This window comes from Taudactylus pleione, unplaced genomic scaffold (assembly GCF_031769625.1).
Source record: "Taudactylus pleione unplaced genomic scaffold, aTauple2 ptg000040l, whole genome shotgun sequence".
Classification (NCBI taxonomy): Eukaryota; Metazoa; Chordata; class Amphibia; order Anura; family Myobatrachidae; genus Taudactylus; species Taudactylus pleione.
This window is the reverse complement of record NW_028284442.1, coordinates 15,109,056-15,126,086: the sequence shown is the minus strand read 5'-3', so window position 1 is coordinate 15,126,086 and position 17,031 is coordinate 15,109,056. Positions and strand designations below refer to the sequence as shown.

The 17,031-nt window shown below is 46.6% G+C and overlaps 1 protein-coding gene across 3 annotated transcripts in view; it reads left to right on the top strand.

The window, feature by feature from the left end:
- POC1B (POC1 centriolar protein B) overlaps positions 1–17,031 on the top strand; it is a 148,450-nt gene that overhangs the window by 24,348 nt on the left and 107,071 nt on the right. For all 3 annotated transcript variants that reach the window (XR_015871981.1, XR_015871982.1, XM_088454400.1), the window contains exons 5-6: positions 7,611–7,718; positions 16,770–16,885. Coding sequence is in view for 1 of the 3 variants with exons in the window: in XM_088454400.1 (XP_088310526.1) it covers positions 7,611–7,718; positions 16,770–16,885 (224 nt within the window). In the remaining 2 variants the exon portion in view is untranslated. The remainder of the gene's footprint in view (positions 1–7,610; positions 7,719–16,769; positions 16,886–17,031) is intronic.

Sequence of the window (17,031 nt, the reverse complement as noted above, 5' to 3'; positions counted from 1 at the left end):
TCCTTCTGTGCAGCCCCCTCCATGTGTCCTTCTGTGCAGCCCCCTCCATGTGTCCTTCTGTGCAGCCCCCTCCATGTGTCCTTCTGTGCAGCCCCCTCCATGTGTCCTGTGCAGCCCCCTCCATGTCTCCTCTTTGCAGCCCCCTCCATGTCTCCTCTTTGCAGCCCCCTCCATGTCTCCTCTTTGCAGCCCCCTCCATGTCTCCTCTTTGCAGCCCCCTCCATGTCTCCTCTTTGCAGCCCCCTCCATGTCTCCTCTTTGCAGCCCCCTCCATGTCTCCTCTGTGCAGCCCCCTCCATGTGTCGTCTGTGCAGCCCCCTCCATGTGTCGTCTGTGCAGCCCCCTCCATGTGTCGTCTGTGCAGCCCCCTCCATGTGTCGTCTGTGCAGCCCCCTCCATGTGTCGTCTGTGCAGCCCCCTCCATGTGTCGTCTGTGCAGCCCCCTCCATGTGTCGTCTGTGCAGCCCCCTCCATGTGTCGTCTGTGCAGCCCCCTCCATGTGTCGTCTGTGCAGCCCCCTCCATGTGTCGTCTGTGCAGCCCCCTCCATGTGTCGTCTGTGCAGCCCCCTCCATGTGTCGTCTGTGCAGCCCCCTCCATGTGTCGTCTGTGCAGCCCCCTCCATGTGTCGTCTGTGCAGCCCCCTCCATGTGTCGTCTGTGCAGCCCCCTCCATGTGTCGTCTGTGCAGCCCCCTCCATGTGTCGTCTGTGCAGCCCCCTCCATGTGTCGTCTGTGCAGCCCCCTCCATGTGTCGTCTGTGCAGCCCCCTCCATGTGTCGTCTGTGCAGCCCCCTCCATGTGTCGTCTGTGCAGCCCCCTCCATGTGTCGTCTGTGCAGCCCCCTCCATGTGTCGTCTGTGCAGCCCCCTCCATGTGTCGTCTGTGCAGCCCCCTCCATGTGTCGTCTGTGCAGCCCCCTCCATGTGTCCGTCTGTGCAGCCCCCTCCATGTGTCCGTCTGTGCAGCCCCCTCCATGTGTCCGTCTGTGCAGCCCCCTCCATGTGTCCGTCTGTGCAGCCCCCTCCATGTGTCCGTCTGTGCAGCCCCCTCCATGTGTCCTTCTGTGCAGCCCCCTCCATGTGTCCTTCTGTGCAGCCCCCTCCATGTGTCCTTCTGTGCAGCCCCCTCCATGTGTCCTTCTGTGCAGCCCCCTCCATGTGTCCTTCTGTGCAGCCCCCTCCATGTGTCCTGTGCAGCCCCCTCCATGTGTCCTTCTGTGCAGCCCCCTCCATGTGTCCGTCTTTGCAGCCCCCTCCATGTGTCCGTCTTTGCAGCCCCCTCCATGTGTCGTCTTTGCAATCCCCCCCATAGTTCCCTCTGCGTGCCCCCTCCCTATAGTATACAGTGCTTTTACCAGTGCCACTCATAGCTATCTGCCACCCCCCCCTTCTATAGTTTTCACAGCAGCCCTCTTTACTACAGAGCTCCAGCGCCGCAGCCGTTTCCTCAGATCCCCCAGCCGCCCCCGCTCCGTCAAACCTGCGATGCACTGAAAAAAAAAAACTACTGACAGCAGCTTCCCTCCGGCTGCGGCACCCATAGGTACCACGCACAAAGATTGGGAACCACTGGATTAAATGAACAAATAATCGCCTGTGCTCCACTCTAATAAAGGCAGCTCAAAAACCAATGTGATTTTCACCAATAGCAAAAATGTCAATATAGAATATAAAATGCGGTTCAAGCATTATTTAAGGTATGTTACACCTTCCTAATTGTCCCGGAAGGGTAACTGAAATAGGACCCAATAAAACAACAACAATATTTCTTCAGAAGTCAATACAAAACACAGTCACTTCTCTGTATAGTGAATACTCCTTATAGTCAGAAGTCAGATTAACAACAGTCTGTTCCTCTGGATGGTTGTGGTTAATAATATACAGCAGTATCCTGGTTCCTCCAAACGTCTAGGTTTCAACACTCCTACCTCCATGTGCAGAAGGAAGAAATCGCTCCACTGCGTCCAACATTGGCAGTGTGTGCGTCTCAGAATCAGGCTCCATATGTGACTCTTGTTTGACGGTAAAGCAGTGTAATAAGCAGTATTCTTAAATCTAAAGAGAATTGATGACTGTGCTTACCACCACCATTACGATTGTAATTATCTAGCAAATAAAGTCATGGGGACTTTGTTCATATTTTGATCAAAAAATGTAAGCTTGCATTCAAAGTCTAGGGATCTCCAATCTCTGCAAGTGCCTACACTAGCAAATATGCTTCACACATACCAATAGATTGCAGCTACAATCCACTCACATGTCCAATATAGGGCCATATTCAGTATGGGGCGAAAATGTCCGTTATCGGGGATAATTTATCGCCGATGACATCATTTTCGCCTATTTCCAATATCCCATTTCATTGACTTTTTTCCAATGAATCCATGTGTAGAATCCATGTGAATTAATCAGAGTACTTTGACTGGAGACATATAGAGACCGGCACACCACCAATGTTAAAGATGCCAAAAATTGTATGCAAAGCTTAAAAGTAATAGCCATGCTCAAGATACATTAAGAACAGCAATTAGGTCACATAACAGGAGCCATTTGCATATAGCCCTGGGCCCGACGGCCGTTTCGGTGTATGCACACCTTAGTCATGAGCAGATGGAAACTAATAGAGCTGGCTATTAAATAAAAGAAAAGGCGCCTAATCCGCAGCCAAGTGTGTCTCACCTGTTTAGGCTGTCACTCCGCAGCTGCCCCGCACTCCCGGCAATCTCATAATGCCAGGGAATACTCAGCCTTCTGTGCAGCAGCGTAACACCTGTGTCCATGTGGAGAAATCAGGTCACGCTGGATTCAGCGTCGACCTCAGGGACTCCAGCAGGGGATGACGCAGATCGAGCAGCCAATCGCATACCATGGCTGTAAAGCACATGTATGTAAACAAACCGCCTCACTAGGGACTTGCCTAAAGCTAGGAGAAATTTTATCTCCCTTATAACTAGCAATACGGTCAATGAGCACACGAATGGTCTGTCTGACAGGCACCTATCTTCACCAGATTAACCCTGTAAATACACCAATATAAAAGGGATTAGAAATAGTGATAAAGTAGACAAAATAAATGAATAAAAGGGAGCAAATAAGGAAATAAATACATGCAACAAAAAATTACATGCACAAAACAATCTATACACAATAATTTTTTATATAAATTGTTAATAGATATTATAACTAATGCAATCCTCAGATATATCACTCAAAAAACATTATTAAAGATCGGAAATATGGTTGTTTAAAGAAAAAAAATGTTTGGAATTAAAGAAACACATTAAAGAGCAGCTCTTCATTCAATCCTCCGGGACATAATGTCCCAAGTTTATAAATGAGTTCACATTCCTTTTTGTAGTAATCTTTTAACACTGTCTCCCCCTCTCTTAGACTGTTTGATTTGATCCAAAGGCATAAAACGAAAGTCCTTAATATTGTGACCAGTTTCAAAAAAATGTCTGGCCCCTGGTGGTGTGCTGCCATCTATTATGGAAAAAGCCTTCCGTGTGGTGTTGCCAATATAGACTTTCTGGCACGGGCATACACTTGCATATACGACAAATTTACTCGTACAGTTGAGTCGATGTCTTATCCGATACTGTAGTCCACTGGTAGGATGTACAAATTTATCACCAGTTAATAGGAATCTGCAGTTTACTCATCCACTACAACAGAAAGCACCGTTTTTAAGTGATAGTCAATTAGAGTTAGAAGAGCTAGGGATAATGTCTGCCTTGGTCACCAGGTTTTTGAGGTTACTGCTCCGTTTGTAGGCAAACATCGGATGATTACAACACGGGTTCTTGAGGATTGGATCTGATTGAAGAATGTGCCAATGTTTCAGCACCGAATCTGTTGTCATACCAGGAAAAATAAGCCGATTTGGCTGGGTCAATTCTGTCTTAGGTCCGAACAAGGACTCTCGGTCTAGAGACACACATTTATCAATCGCTTAATCCACCTCAACTTGGTTGTAACCCCATTGTACGAAGTCATCCCTCATCTTTTTAAGTGTTATTCGGAGGCTCTCTTTAAAGGAGGCAATTCTATCTGCTCGAATAAATTGAGAGAAAGGCAGTCCCCGCTTAACAGATTTCGGATGAAAACTATCTGCCTGAAGGACTATTGAGATCGGTTGGTTTTTTAAAGATGTGTTTGTGTGTATGTGTGTTTATATATATATTTATAATTTGCTTAGTCCCTTTGTCCAGAACGCTCTTTGAATTTGAATGTCTGAAAGACTAACATATTAATGTGGTTATTTGGCGACGGATTTCAATCAGCAATAAATTACAGAATTTGGAATAAAACTGGTATAAAATTTGATGAAAAAAAATAAATTGACAAAAACCATAATAAATGCTTTAATATAGCTAGCCTGAAAATGTCAAGAAAACTACCAGAACACAGAGCCGGCTGCTGTTCTCACACACCACTAGTGGTCTGTGCTCTCACATTAACTCGGCACCCCAGCCATGTGCGGATACTGTTTACGTTCTGCCCAGTTCGGCTCCTTTTTGGCCGTCTGGTTGCGTGGCGTAGCTATTTCATAATGAGGGAGGGCGTGCGGGCTGCTGCTGTAGGGGGCGCTCTTCCCTCACCTACTTTTTCCAACACGTCGATTCCAGGCTCGCAACTCTCTGCCAATCAGCGCTGGGTTTGCGCCTCGAAAGCAACGCCGGCAGCCACTGATTGGCGGGAGGCTGAGAGACGGTGAGGCGGAGTAATAGTGTATTATCATTTGCATCTATAGTGGGTCAGCTTGAAATACCCCCTGGAAATGGTCCATTTTGCTTCAGAGTCCATGGCCAAATATATCATCGCACGTACAAATTGGCGAAATGTTACAATAAAAAAATCCCCCAAAATCATAAAAGGGAGTGGCTTCGCCGGTTATGTTTCACACACGTGTTTTTTTTACCTGATTCTGTCGTATTAACATATGATTTTTTTCAACCACTGTGCGGTTGTCAAGTGTGCTGCGGTGGTCAGCTCAGCGCACTTTTACTGTAGTGTGTTTTATTCCTGAGGAGACCAATGTAGTGTGTTTTATTCCTGAGGAGGCCAATGTAGTGTGTTTTATTCCTGAGGAGGCCAATGTAGTGTGTTTTATTCCTGTGGAGGCCAATGTAGTGTGTTTTATTCCTGAGGAGACCAATGTAGTGTGTTTTATTCCTGAGGAGGCCAATGTAGTGTGTTTTATTCCTGAGGAGGCCAATTTAGTGTGTTTTATTCCTGTGGAGGCCAATTTAGTGTGTTTTATTCCTGTGGAGGCCAATGTAGTGTGTTGTATTCCTGTGGAGGCCAATGTAGTGTGTTTTATTCCTGTGGAGGCCAATGTAGTGTGTTTTATTCCTGTGGAGGCCAATGTAGTGTGTTTTATTCCTGTGGAGGCCAATGTAGTGTGATTTATTCCTGTGGAGGCCAATGTAGTATGTTTTATTCCTGTGGAGGCCAATGTAGTGTGTTTTGTTCCTGAGGAGGCCAATGTAGTGTGTTTTATTCCTGAGGAGGCCAATTTAGTGTGATTTATTCCTGTGGAGGCCAGTGTAGTGTGATTTATTCCTGTGGAGGCCAGTGTAGTGTGATTTATTCCTGTGGAGGCCAATGTAGTGTGATTTATTCATGTGGAGGCCAATGTAGTGTGTTTTATTCCTTTGGAGGCCAATGTAGTGTGTTTTTATTCCTGTGGATGCCAATGTGTGTGTGTTTTTTTTTTTTTTATGTGGGAGCCAATATGTATGTTTTTTCATAGGTCGCACAGGCCTATCGCTGGATGGTGTGCCTTGGAAATTTTAAAATTGTGTGTAGTGTACCTCAAGCTGAAAAAAGTTTAAAATCACTGACCTATGATGTAGCCATTATCTAGCAAAGCATTTTTCATATGTAAGTTCTGGGTTCAAATTGGCGAAATGTTCGCCACGTGCATACTAGTAAGTACATAGTATAACAATCATATTGTAAATATAATTAGGAGAGCAGGTTTAAATAAATATACAAGTGCCCTCAGTTCGTGTCTCGGGTGAAAAAGGATCTCTAATTGAATATCCCCAGGCAATATAGCCCATGGCTATCACCCTTTTTTTTTTCACACCCGTTAAATTAACAGGTCTATTCGAATTCCCCCTTTATATAACCTTGATTGACAACAGCCATGGCAACAATAGACAACATTTTGAAACGTACAAAAAATGTGACTGCGCTTGGTTTTACCTATTTACATGCTACCATATTCCAGATTCTTAAATCTACCCTTTAGGATAGGTCATTATGGCCTATAGTGGCTAAAGTGTGATCTTGCATGTCCATGTCATATTAGAAAAAACATGTGATGGGGTATACGTGCTACTTGTATTATATTTTACCCTTGAATGCTTTACTCTAAAATCATAAATTAGATGTCAATGTCTGTGTGTACTCCTATTGCTGCAGGGGGAGAAATGAGAAGAAAGCGATATTAACGTTTGGGGGAACCTTTGGTTCTTAAGATTTTTTTTTTACTTTTGGTAACCTGCTGTCATACTATAAGTGCAAATAAATCCACTGTTTAACATTTAATATACTGCAAAGGTTGTGTATAACTGAGTAAGGGAAGTCCTTGTCCTAATGCTGTACTGACATTTATAGACCGTGGTACAGAATGATGGGAGCTGCTGCCATCACAGTTATGGTTTTTCTCTCTAATACCATGGAATAAAATATATTTATTCCAATATGCTTCCAAATGGTAACTTTCCATCCTGAAAAAAAAATAAAATTAGCTTTAGTTAAATTAAAGGTAAAAAACGTAATTCCGGCAAAGCCAAAACAATGCAGAAAGTGTTTGTCATCAGGATGCAAAGTACTGTTGAAGTCAGGATATGACGCCATCTTGTTCAGAGACACCATCTTTTTAATATAGAACTATTTTGTGATATTCTTGTAAGGATAAGCACAGCAGTTTATTTCAAATGCTGAATTTCTCTGAGAAGAGTCAAGGAAAAGCACACAGCTGCATTGTTATTGTTATGAGTTTCTGGGAGTATAACTTCTCACAAATATCATCTCCTGTGTTTATTGGAATGTATCAACTCCACAGTTTGTTTTATATTTTATAATTAAGAAATGCACTATAAGATGATTGGTTAGGATGTTAGCCAGAAATGAGTGCGTAGTAGGCAGACTTCAGTGTTCCATAGCACCCATGTTACAATAACCTATAAATACCACGCCTTGAATACAATAAAGTTCAGATATACTTCTAACATACCTACTGTATGTCTGTGTATGGTCTCCTGCGGTAAACTGCAGATAAGGAATTGGATTCTGGCTATCTGAACTCACTGCACAACCCTAACAGGGTTATGAGCCTGTATTAATCAGAACTTCGACAGTACCTTCAGTCATAAAGGGGTTAATAAAGCTTTCTGTCAGTACACATGTGCATTGCATTTAGTGTGTGCCCTGGTGGCATCTGACATGACCTCCTTTCTGATCTCATGTTAAGTTTGGTATTAGCACTAGTTTCCCGCTGTTCATTGTCAATGATTTCACCAGGTGTTTAAACAATTTAAGTCATTCCTTTTATCAGTATCCTCTGTGGGGGTTCTCTAATCTTTCTTCATTTACAGATTTTCCCCAGATGGAAGACTAATCACTTCATGCAGCGATGATAAGACTGTACGAATCTGGGACACAACAAACAGAATTTGCATTAACACCTTCATGGATTACAAAGGGTAATTATTATGGTAGTTAAGTGACGCTTGGAAGTACAAGTATCTACGCCGTAATGTTTCCCAGTGGTTTAAATTATTATCCTTTTATACAGTGTCAACACATTCTGCAGTGCTTTACGGAAAATGTTTGATTGTTTACATATTTGCCTGACCAAGTGGCGCTCACGATCTAGGTTGTTCTTCAGAATCAATTTTTTATACATACACACACAATTGGCTTTGATCCAATTTCATCATATTAGCTTCTGCTCTGATTGCAGGCCACTGGACTGCGGTCAGCCCAAAAAAATTTGGTTTGTCAGAGTTTTTTCTGGGTACTCAGACGCCCCCTGCGTGCACCACTGGTATATAGTGTGGAGTGTGGGAGGGAATTTCACGTGAACATGGGGAACACTTACATACTCCACACAGAGACTTCCTTGGTGTGGCATCAAAGCTATGGTCATAGGGCAGCAATGCTGATATCTATGCCACATTGAATTTATTAAACTAGCATTTTAATTTCCTAGACTACTTAATGGTGAACTATCATTTTTGTTTTAACACACAATTGTTCTTCAGAATACATTTTTTATTACAGTTTAAGATTTGCAAACATTACTGTGCATTGTTTGTATCCCCCCCTCCCCACCATCTAAGATCTCCTAATACCTGAACCAAAGAACCAGTTTGCGCTTGAGGATTAAGCCCATACATCTCTTAGATTAGATGTACTGTATGGAAACTTTACACTGCGATTGAGTTCCATTGAGTGATTTACGGTTCCTAGGGAAGGACTACAATACATTGGAGAAAGTTTACATTGCACGACACCTTCTAAACATAGGCAAAGAAAATAAAACCTTTTCTCCTTCATCCACTAGGGGACACTAGGGTATAGACAATGGTAGAGTTGAGCCTGACACTTTTTAAATTACCTTAAGGGGGAGGAGAAGACTGACTTGCTCCTCCCCCTTCATGCCCCATCAGCCCCAGTTTTAGAAATGTCCCTTAAGGGACTGCAAGCTGCGGCAGTCTGCCTGCACCGTGGGAGCCACCGGGAGGGACCCACCACTGCTTACTGTGGCCAGTTGCTGGGTCCCTGGGGCTCTAACGTAAGTGCTGTATCTGCAGCGTGTAGAGAGCATCGGACTTTGGGGACCCGCCACAGCTTACTGCGGCTTGTGTCCAGGTCCTCACGTGCCCACCTAGCAACCCCGGGTCGGGAGCTGCGGTAAGTATACCCCACCAACCTTGACTAACAGGGTGGGTGAGGTGTCTAGGTAACGCCCCCAGCACACAGTGTTAGTAAGCGGCAGAGACTCTATAGAGCTGGTGTGGGTGTATGTCTTTGTTTCTTGGCAGTTCTATCCTACCATCAGGAGTTATTACAGTAACGACGTTAGCGTTTCCATTAGCGCTGACAGCCTAATTATGCATAACCCGGGCTGGTGGCTGAGCACTGTTCAGCCCTGGTCAGATACCGGCTCTCTATTGGACAGTCATCTGGGGGAGGGGGTCTGCCTTCCCCTGCTACGGCGCGCTCTTCTCACAAGGGAGCGGCAGCAATATATCCTGCACGCCACATGACAGCGCACAGCTACAGCTCCCTATACCAGCTGCGCAGCTACTCTCAGTTATAGTCACAGGGAGTTGCTAGAGACTGAGGACCTCATTCAGAGTCGGTCGTTGCGGCCGCACGGTCGTACGCCACCGATGTTCGCTAAACTGCGCATGCGTAAAGTTCGCAATGCGCGTGCGCAAACTAGCTGCTACGATCAGAAATTTCTCTCTCCTTGAACACAGCCAGGTCGGTAGTTTGAGTGACAGAATGAGGCGTTTGTGGGTGGTAACAGGGGAAGGTGCTTGAAAACTGGGGGGTGTAGATCCGAACGCAGGCGTGCCTAATTATGCGAACAGCGTTTTATGGGAGTGCATAATTAACAAAGTAGTGTCATGGCACACGTGACATGGGTGGTTTGTACACTGACCTGATCGTAGTGCTTAAGAGAGGGTATGGTCAACCTTAAGCTCTACGACCAGTTCCGATGGTTACCGATGGTCTCGATTAATCCTTATATGGCCAGAGATGACGTGTAATGCGTACGAGAAGGGGGCGTATTTTTTGTCTTACGGCCGCATCCTCCCCTTGGTCGGCCAGCTAACGATCCGATCTTAAGGACGCAACTTGCGAGTGCATCATTTGCATATCCGGCCCCTTTTCCCTTACGACTGTGCGGCCGCAACGACCGACTTTGAATGAGGTCCTGAGTTCTGTTGCAGGGTGCTGGTGAGATTATTGTATTAAGTCCTTTCTGTGGGTATACTCCTCCCCCTGCTATATAGCTGCTTCTTGCCATGCTATTTTCCTCCTGGTGCTTTCTGTACTCTGGCTACATTGCATTTTTTTGAAAGGTGATCTGTGTGTGTGGCGCAGTATAACCTACCTACAGTGGTAGGAAAAGCCTCAGCTAAGGGTGTTTCCCGGAAGGTGTTTGATTGCACTAAATGCAGTAACAAATTACACATGCCCGCTCTGAAGGCTCGGCATTGTGTGACTCATGTGAGTCTGAGAGTTCAGTCCCTACTGGGGTTAATCCTAGTCAGACCATAACTTAACCTTGGGTAGACACTTTAGCAAGTGTCATGTCCGATTTGACTACTGAGATGGCATCTTCCCAGGAGGAGGATGGTGAGTTATTTGAGGAATCAGACATAAAGGATTTCTCGCAGGAGCCGTTTACGGGCGCACAGGGCATTGAATCCCTTATCCTGGATGTCCGTAAGGGCCTTCAAATCTCAGATTCGGAGCCAGCAGGGTCTCAGGATACCTTATTATTTGGTAAGAAACAGAGACTAGCTGTTACTTTCCCTACTTTTCTCTAATTATATGAGCAGTTGACTGCTGCTTGGAAACATCCGGATAAGAAGTTTCAGATGTCCAGTCATTTTTTTTTCCCTTTAACCTTTTCCCATAGATAACAGGGTCAAGTGGGAGACTCCTCCAAAAGTGGATCCGTTGATTTCTCGGCTGTCAAGAAGAGTACGCTCCCTGACCATGACTTTGAAAGAAGCCTCGGAGCGTAAGTTGGAAACTACCCTCAAGTCCATGTACATGGCAGCTGGTGTTTTACTCATGTTGGTAATAGTCAGTTCTTGGATAAACAAGCCGGTTGAAAAATTGGCAGAAAATTAGTAGAAGGGCTACGGCCTAATACTCCGCAAGCTGATTTTATCCCCCTATCCGGGAATCGGCTAATTGGACGAGGCCTCCAGAGATATTTGTCAGGGTATTTCCAAGATCTGGGCCTCAACAGTTGCTGCCTGCCGCACCCTATGGCTTCGGCCTAGCAGGCAGATGCGGGGTTCAAATGGGCTGTGGAAGCCCTCAAGTTCACTGGGGATATCTTATTTGGCCCAGAGCTGGACAAATGGATCTCCCTGGCCATGGATGGCAAAAGTACCTTTTGCCCTCCTCCGCGACAGTCCTACACAGGTAGTTCCTTTCGGCCCCCACAAGGTTTCGAGGAAGAGCTAGAGGTGCCTCATCAGCAGTTAGAGGTGGACAGACCGGGGGTCGACATCATCCGGACCCGAAGCCTGCCGACAAGCCGTTGGCATGACTGAATTCCATTCCATCTGGGGGCTCCCACGGTGAGTGCTCATCTCTTACAGTTCAGAGAGGTTTGGTTCCGGACTTGTTCTAATGTTTGGGTTTGCAGTCTTGTATCCCACAGATACAAGGTAGTTTGCTTCTCCCCAGTTCATTTTTTCACCACAGGTCTGTGTAAAACAGGTGGTGTTGCAACAGGCGATCGACAAGCTCTTGACCTCCAAAGTGTTGGTTCCAGTGCACCAATGCACTCAGTGATTCTATTCAAATCTGTGTTTCTGATGACTGATGGTTCAGTCTGGCCTATTTTGAATCTCAAATGTTACATCTCTATTTAACGTTCCACAGTTTCAAATTGTAATCCCTACACTCGGTCATTGAGGGACTGGAAGCTGCGGAGTGTCATTGGACATCAAGGATGCGTACTTACACATTCCAATTTGGGAACCGCATTAGTCGTTCCTCCGGTTTGCCATCAGAGAGTCTCATTTTCAATTTCAGGCCCTACCCTTCGGACTGTCGGCACCCATGGTTTTTACCAAGGTGATGGCGGTAATGATTTCTCATCTCAGGTCCCTAGGAGTGACCATTGTCCCTTAACTGGGTGAACTTCTTATCAAGGCTTCGTCGACGGAAAAACTTCTGGATCAGGTGTCCCTCACACATGAGATTCTCATCTAACATGGCTGGATTGTCATCTTCTAGAATTCTAACCTGATGCCATCCCAATGCATTCAGTTGCTGAGGATGATTCTGAATACTTTCCTACAGCGAGTGTTCCTTCCTGCGGACAAGGCACAGACGATCCAGGAATTGGTCAGAATGGTTATCATGCTACGAAACGTGTCAGTTCACCTTTGTATTCGCCTCCTGGGGAAGATGTTGGCCTCATTTGAGGCTATCTAGTTCGGCAGATTCCATTTCAGACTGATCCAGTAGGATCCCTTGTCTCAGTGGTCGGGTTTGCACCTTCAGATGCACCGTCTGGTGCATCTGTCCCCTCAAACCCGCATTTCTCTGCTCTGGTGGCTCCTGAATGACCATCTCTTGGCTGGTCACTGCTTTGGCATCTGGAACTGGATTCTTCTGACTACGGACGCCAGTCTCTGCGTATGGGGGGTAGTGGTATTGGACAGCCAATTCCAGGGCCACTGATCGCACCTGGAGGCGCTCCTTCTAATCAACGTTCTAGAGCTTAGGATAGTTTACAATGCCCTTCTGGCTGCATCTCCCCTTCTGACGGACTGCCCATTTGGGTGCACTCGGACAACGCCACGGCCATGGCATACATCAGTTAACAAGGGTGAACATGAAGTCGCATGGCCATGGACGAAGCCAGATTCATCTTACAGTGGGCAGAAAAGGCATGTTGAGGCAGTCTCCTCCATATTCATCCCAGTGTTGCAAAACTGGGAGATGGATTATCTCAGTCACCAGGATCTCCATTCCGGGGAATGGGCCCTAGAACCGGAGGTATTCCAGCAACTGATCAGTCGTTGACGCAGGCCTCAGATCTCATGGTCTCCTGGCGCAATCACCAATTGCCAAGGTACTGCTCCTGGATGCGGGATCCTGCAGCAGAGATGTTGGACGCTCTGACAGTTCAGTGGCGCCATCATCTAGTGTACCTGTTTCCGCCTTTTTCTTTTCTGCCGCGGATGCTCAAATGCATCAAGTCCAGGTCCACTACAGTCACCCTGGTGGCTCCAGATTGGCCTCGTCGGGCATGGTACTCTGACCTTCTGCTACTTCTCATAGACAATCCATGGCCGTTACCTCTGTGCATGGATCTTCTTCAGCAGGGTCCGTCCGCCTTGCAACAGCTGCATTTAACGGCGTCTGTTGAGGCCGCAATTTTAAAATAAAAAGGTATCCCGGAAGCAGAGGTTCTCACGATCCTTTGAGCTCGGAAGCCTTTGACATCCGCCCACTACCATTGTATATGGAAATCATACGTGGCATGGTGTGAGGGGCGTGGGTTTCCCACTTATTTCTGAGTTCCCCAACTGCTCCTCTTCTTCCAAGCGAGGCAAGGTTCTGGGCTTCGCCTGGGATCGCTGAAGGTACAAGTGTCTGCCTTGTCCATTTTCTTTCAGCATCGTTTGTCCCTGTTTCCGGAGGTTCAGGCGTTCCCTCAGGGAGTCCTTTGGGTCCAACCAGCTTTTGTTCCGCCTACATCTTCTTGGAACCTCAACCTTATTTTGACTTTTCTCCGGTCAGCTGTTTTGAGCCTCTAGAGGAGGTGGATCTAAAGTACCTGTCCCGGAAGACAGTTCTCCTGTTGGCCTTGGCTTCGGCTCGGCGCGTGTCTAAGTTTGGGTCGTTATCTTACCGCTCTCCCTACCTGATCTTCTATGGCGATCGTGCTCCGCTTCGCACGTGGCCTACTTTTCTGCAGAAGGTGGTTTCTGCCTTCCACATCAATCAGCCTATCTTGTCGGATGACTCTGGGTCTTCCCACTCCTTGGGTGTTGTTCAGGCTCTTCAAGTCTATGTGGTCCGAACAGCGGCATTGAACAAATCTGATGCCCTTGTGCTCTATGATGCTACATGGCCTGTGCCCAAGCAGACATTGGCCAGATGGATCCGTCTGGCTATCAGTCAGGCTTATGCGGCCAGTGCTCATTCTCCATCTGTTTTCATCTCGGTGCCCTCTACACGCTCTGTGGCATCATCTTGGGCTGCGCATAGGGTATGCAATCGGGAAGCCGGCGCATGTAAGCCTGACATCCGGCTTCCCAACTGCTTTATTCCGGTGAGGGTTAAATGACAGATGTCTAGATCTAGACGCCTGTCATTTTACCAACGCTGGGAGACCAGCACCCGGCATCCCGATCGAAGTGATGCCGGGCGCCGCTGCGGGCAGCCGTGTAGGGGGGGGGGAGGCTTAGGTTTAGGGCTCCTGGGGGGGCTTAGGGTTAGGCACCCCCCCGGAAGGTTAGGGTTAGGCTAGGGGGAGGGAGGGTTAGGGTTAGGCACCCCCGGGGGGGACTTAGGGTTAGGCACCCCCCCGGGGGACTTAGGTATAGGCTGCGGGGAAGGGGGGGTTAGGTTTAGGCACTTAGAGGGGGGGATTAGGGTTAGGCACTGGGGGGAAGGTTAGGGTTAGGCACCCCTAAGGAGGGTTAGGGGGGTTAGGTAAGGTTAGAACATACTTACCTGCGGACGATCAGGATTTTCAGCCGTCAGCCTGCTGCTGCCGAGATTTGTAATTCGTATATATTCCGCGCATAGAGGTGCTTCTGAGTCGCAGGTCTGCCGTGCAGCTACTCTGTCCGTGGTACACACCTTTTGTTTGGTTTTACTGTTTTGACACTTTTGCTGCCTCTGCATTCTCCCACCTCCCACCTGGGAGGGAAGCTTTGGGACATCCTTGAGCTCCAGTGTCCCCTAGTGGATGATCCATTTCTCCGATTCCATAGGAAACACTGGACGTCCGCCCAGCGCTGCTTTACCTGCCGTTTTTCTGTTCCAGTTGTGTGACTGCATGTTTGTCTGCAGTCTGTTTGCTATTTCTTCTTTTTGTTTCGGTCTTTGGACTGCTTATGTGTGGGTTCCTCCTTCTCTGTTTTCCTTCTCTATTGTCTTACTCTCCGTCTCCAGTCGGGCTCAGTTTCTCTAACTGGGGGTGATGGGGCTTAGAGGGGAAGGAACAATTTAAAGTGCCAGGCTCGACTCTACCACTGTCTATACCACAATGTATTCAGCTCCAGTGTCCCCTGTGGAATTGGATAAAAGGATTTCTCGGTAAGTATCAAAATCCTGTTTTATTTAATGTTGTTTTGTCACCTAGAAAAGTAGGATGTTTTTTTTCAACCTATCTGGGATTGCTGTTTTAACCCATCAGAGTTCTAATTTGCATATACATTTTACTCTTACTTGGGAAAGGTTTCAATTTAAAAATACAATCTTACTTTGATCAATATTTGGTTGAATCATGTTATGATCTGATAATTATGGTGAATAAATGTAATAATATTTTTGTATATTCTTTATAGTTAAGCTGGGTACACACTTGACGGATATATCTGCAGATCAAGTGATCTTTATCTGCAGATGATGGTTGTTCATACACACTGAACAACCATCATCTGTCTTCTGGCTGCGGATTCTGCTGTTTCGGGGGCGTGTTGCGCCCCCCTCCTCGCGGCATCTGCAGAAAGTGTACAGACGGATGGCTGACCGGCCGTACACACAACACGATGCCCCAATATATCTGCAGATATATTTGGCATCTGCTGTGCAGCAGAGCCGACGCGATATATGTCTGTGAACGAGGTTGTTCACAGACATATCCCTGGTACACACTGGCCGATGGGCACCCGATATATTGGCCGATCAATTGATCGGCCAATATATCTGCCAGTGTGTACCCAGCATTACCTTACATTGTTTACAATTCAAGACATGATTTTTTTCTTCCTCCATAAGGGACACAGGCTTTACGCTGGGTATAGGTTGAGGAGTAGGAGTCTGGGCACCACATAGTTAAAACTTATTACCCATCAGCCTCTGCTCCCTAACCCCTATGACCTGCCCCCAGCCACAGGCATCTCAGTTTTAGTTTGGTGCCAAGCTGGAGGCACCATGTTGTGGGGCTGCTAAGTGGCCCCTGTAACTTTTATTTTATTTTGTTTTAGGTGGTTAGGACTAGAGATCTTCGTAGGACAGATGCTCTCTTTGTCCTGTATAACTTTTACAAACGGGGCTAGCCGGCTACTAAACAGTCTTTTGCCAGATGGCTCGGTTGCACTATCCACCAGGCTTATGCTCCGGTAGACCTTCTGATCCTGACCGTTGTGACAGCTCGTTCTACTCGTTCGGTGGGAGCTTCTTGGGCACTTAGACGTGGCACCTCTGCGAAACAGCATTGTTAGGCCACCAAGTGGTCCTCTGTCCATATACGTTTGTGAAGTTCTATTCCTTTGATACCTTCGCCTCCCCCATTGCGACTTTTGGGCGCAGAGTTCTCAGCGAAGCTCAGGTGCGTCTCCTCCCTTAGGAGATTAGCTTTGGGACGTCCCAGCGTATAACATGTGTCCCCTATGGAGTAAGAAGAAAAGGAGATTTATGTGCCTACCTGTTGAATCCTTTTCTTCGATTCCATAGGGGACACAAGGTGCCCACCCTGATGCACCTGGCTTGCGGGGCTTTGCTCTGTTTCAGGTTCCCTTGTCCGCATCTGCTGTATGTGAGCCGGTATTCCTTCTGCTCCTTCTCGCTCCATGCTTTAGGCTTGCTAACTTATCTAAGTTGCCTGTGGCTGAGGGCGGGTCATAGGGGTGAGGGAGCAGGGGCTCTTGGGTAAGAGGTTTTAACTATTTGGTGCCTACTCCTAATCACCAACCTATACCCGGTGTAAAGCCTGTGTCCCCTATGGAATCGAAGAAAAGGTTTTAACAGGTAAGCACATAAATCTCCTTTTTCCAGTTTAAAAATATTTTTTTATTTAATTTCAGACATTCCAGTTATGTGGACTTCAATCCATCAGGAACCTGTGTTGCTTCTGCAGGTGCAGACAGTACAGTAAAAGTCTGGGATATCCGAATGAATAAATTACTACAACACTATCAAGGTAACAATACAAAAATGCATGTAGCTTCACATTTTGCATAGGACAATTGTTAACAATTTTTTGTAAACCCTAGGAGCCACCATCTTGAACCAACACATACATTTGGTCTTAAAAGGAATAGTTCTCCAAGAGCCAAATAATCATTA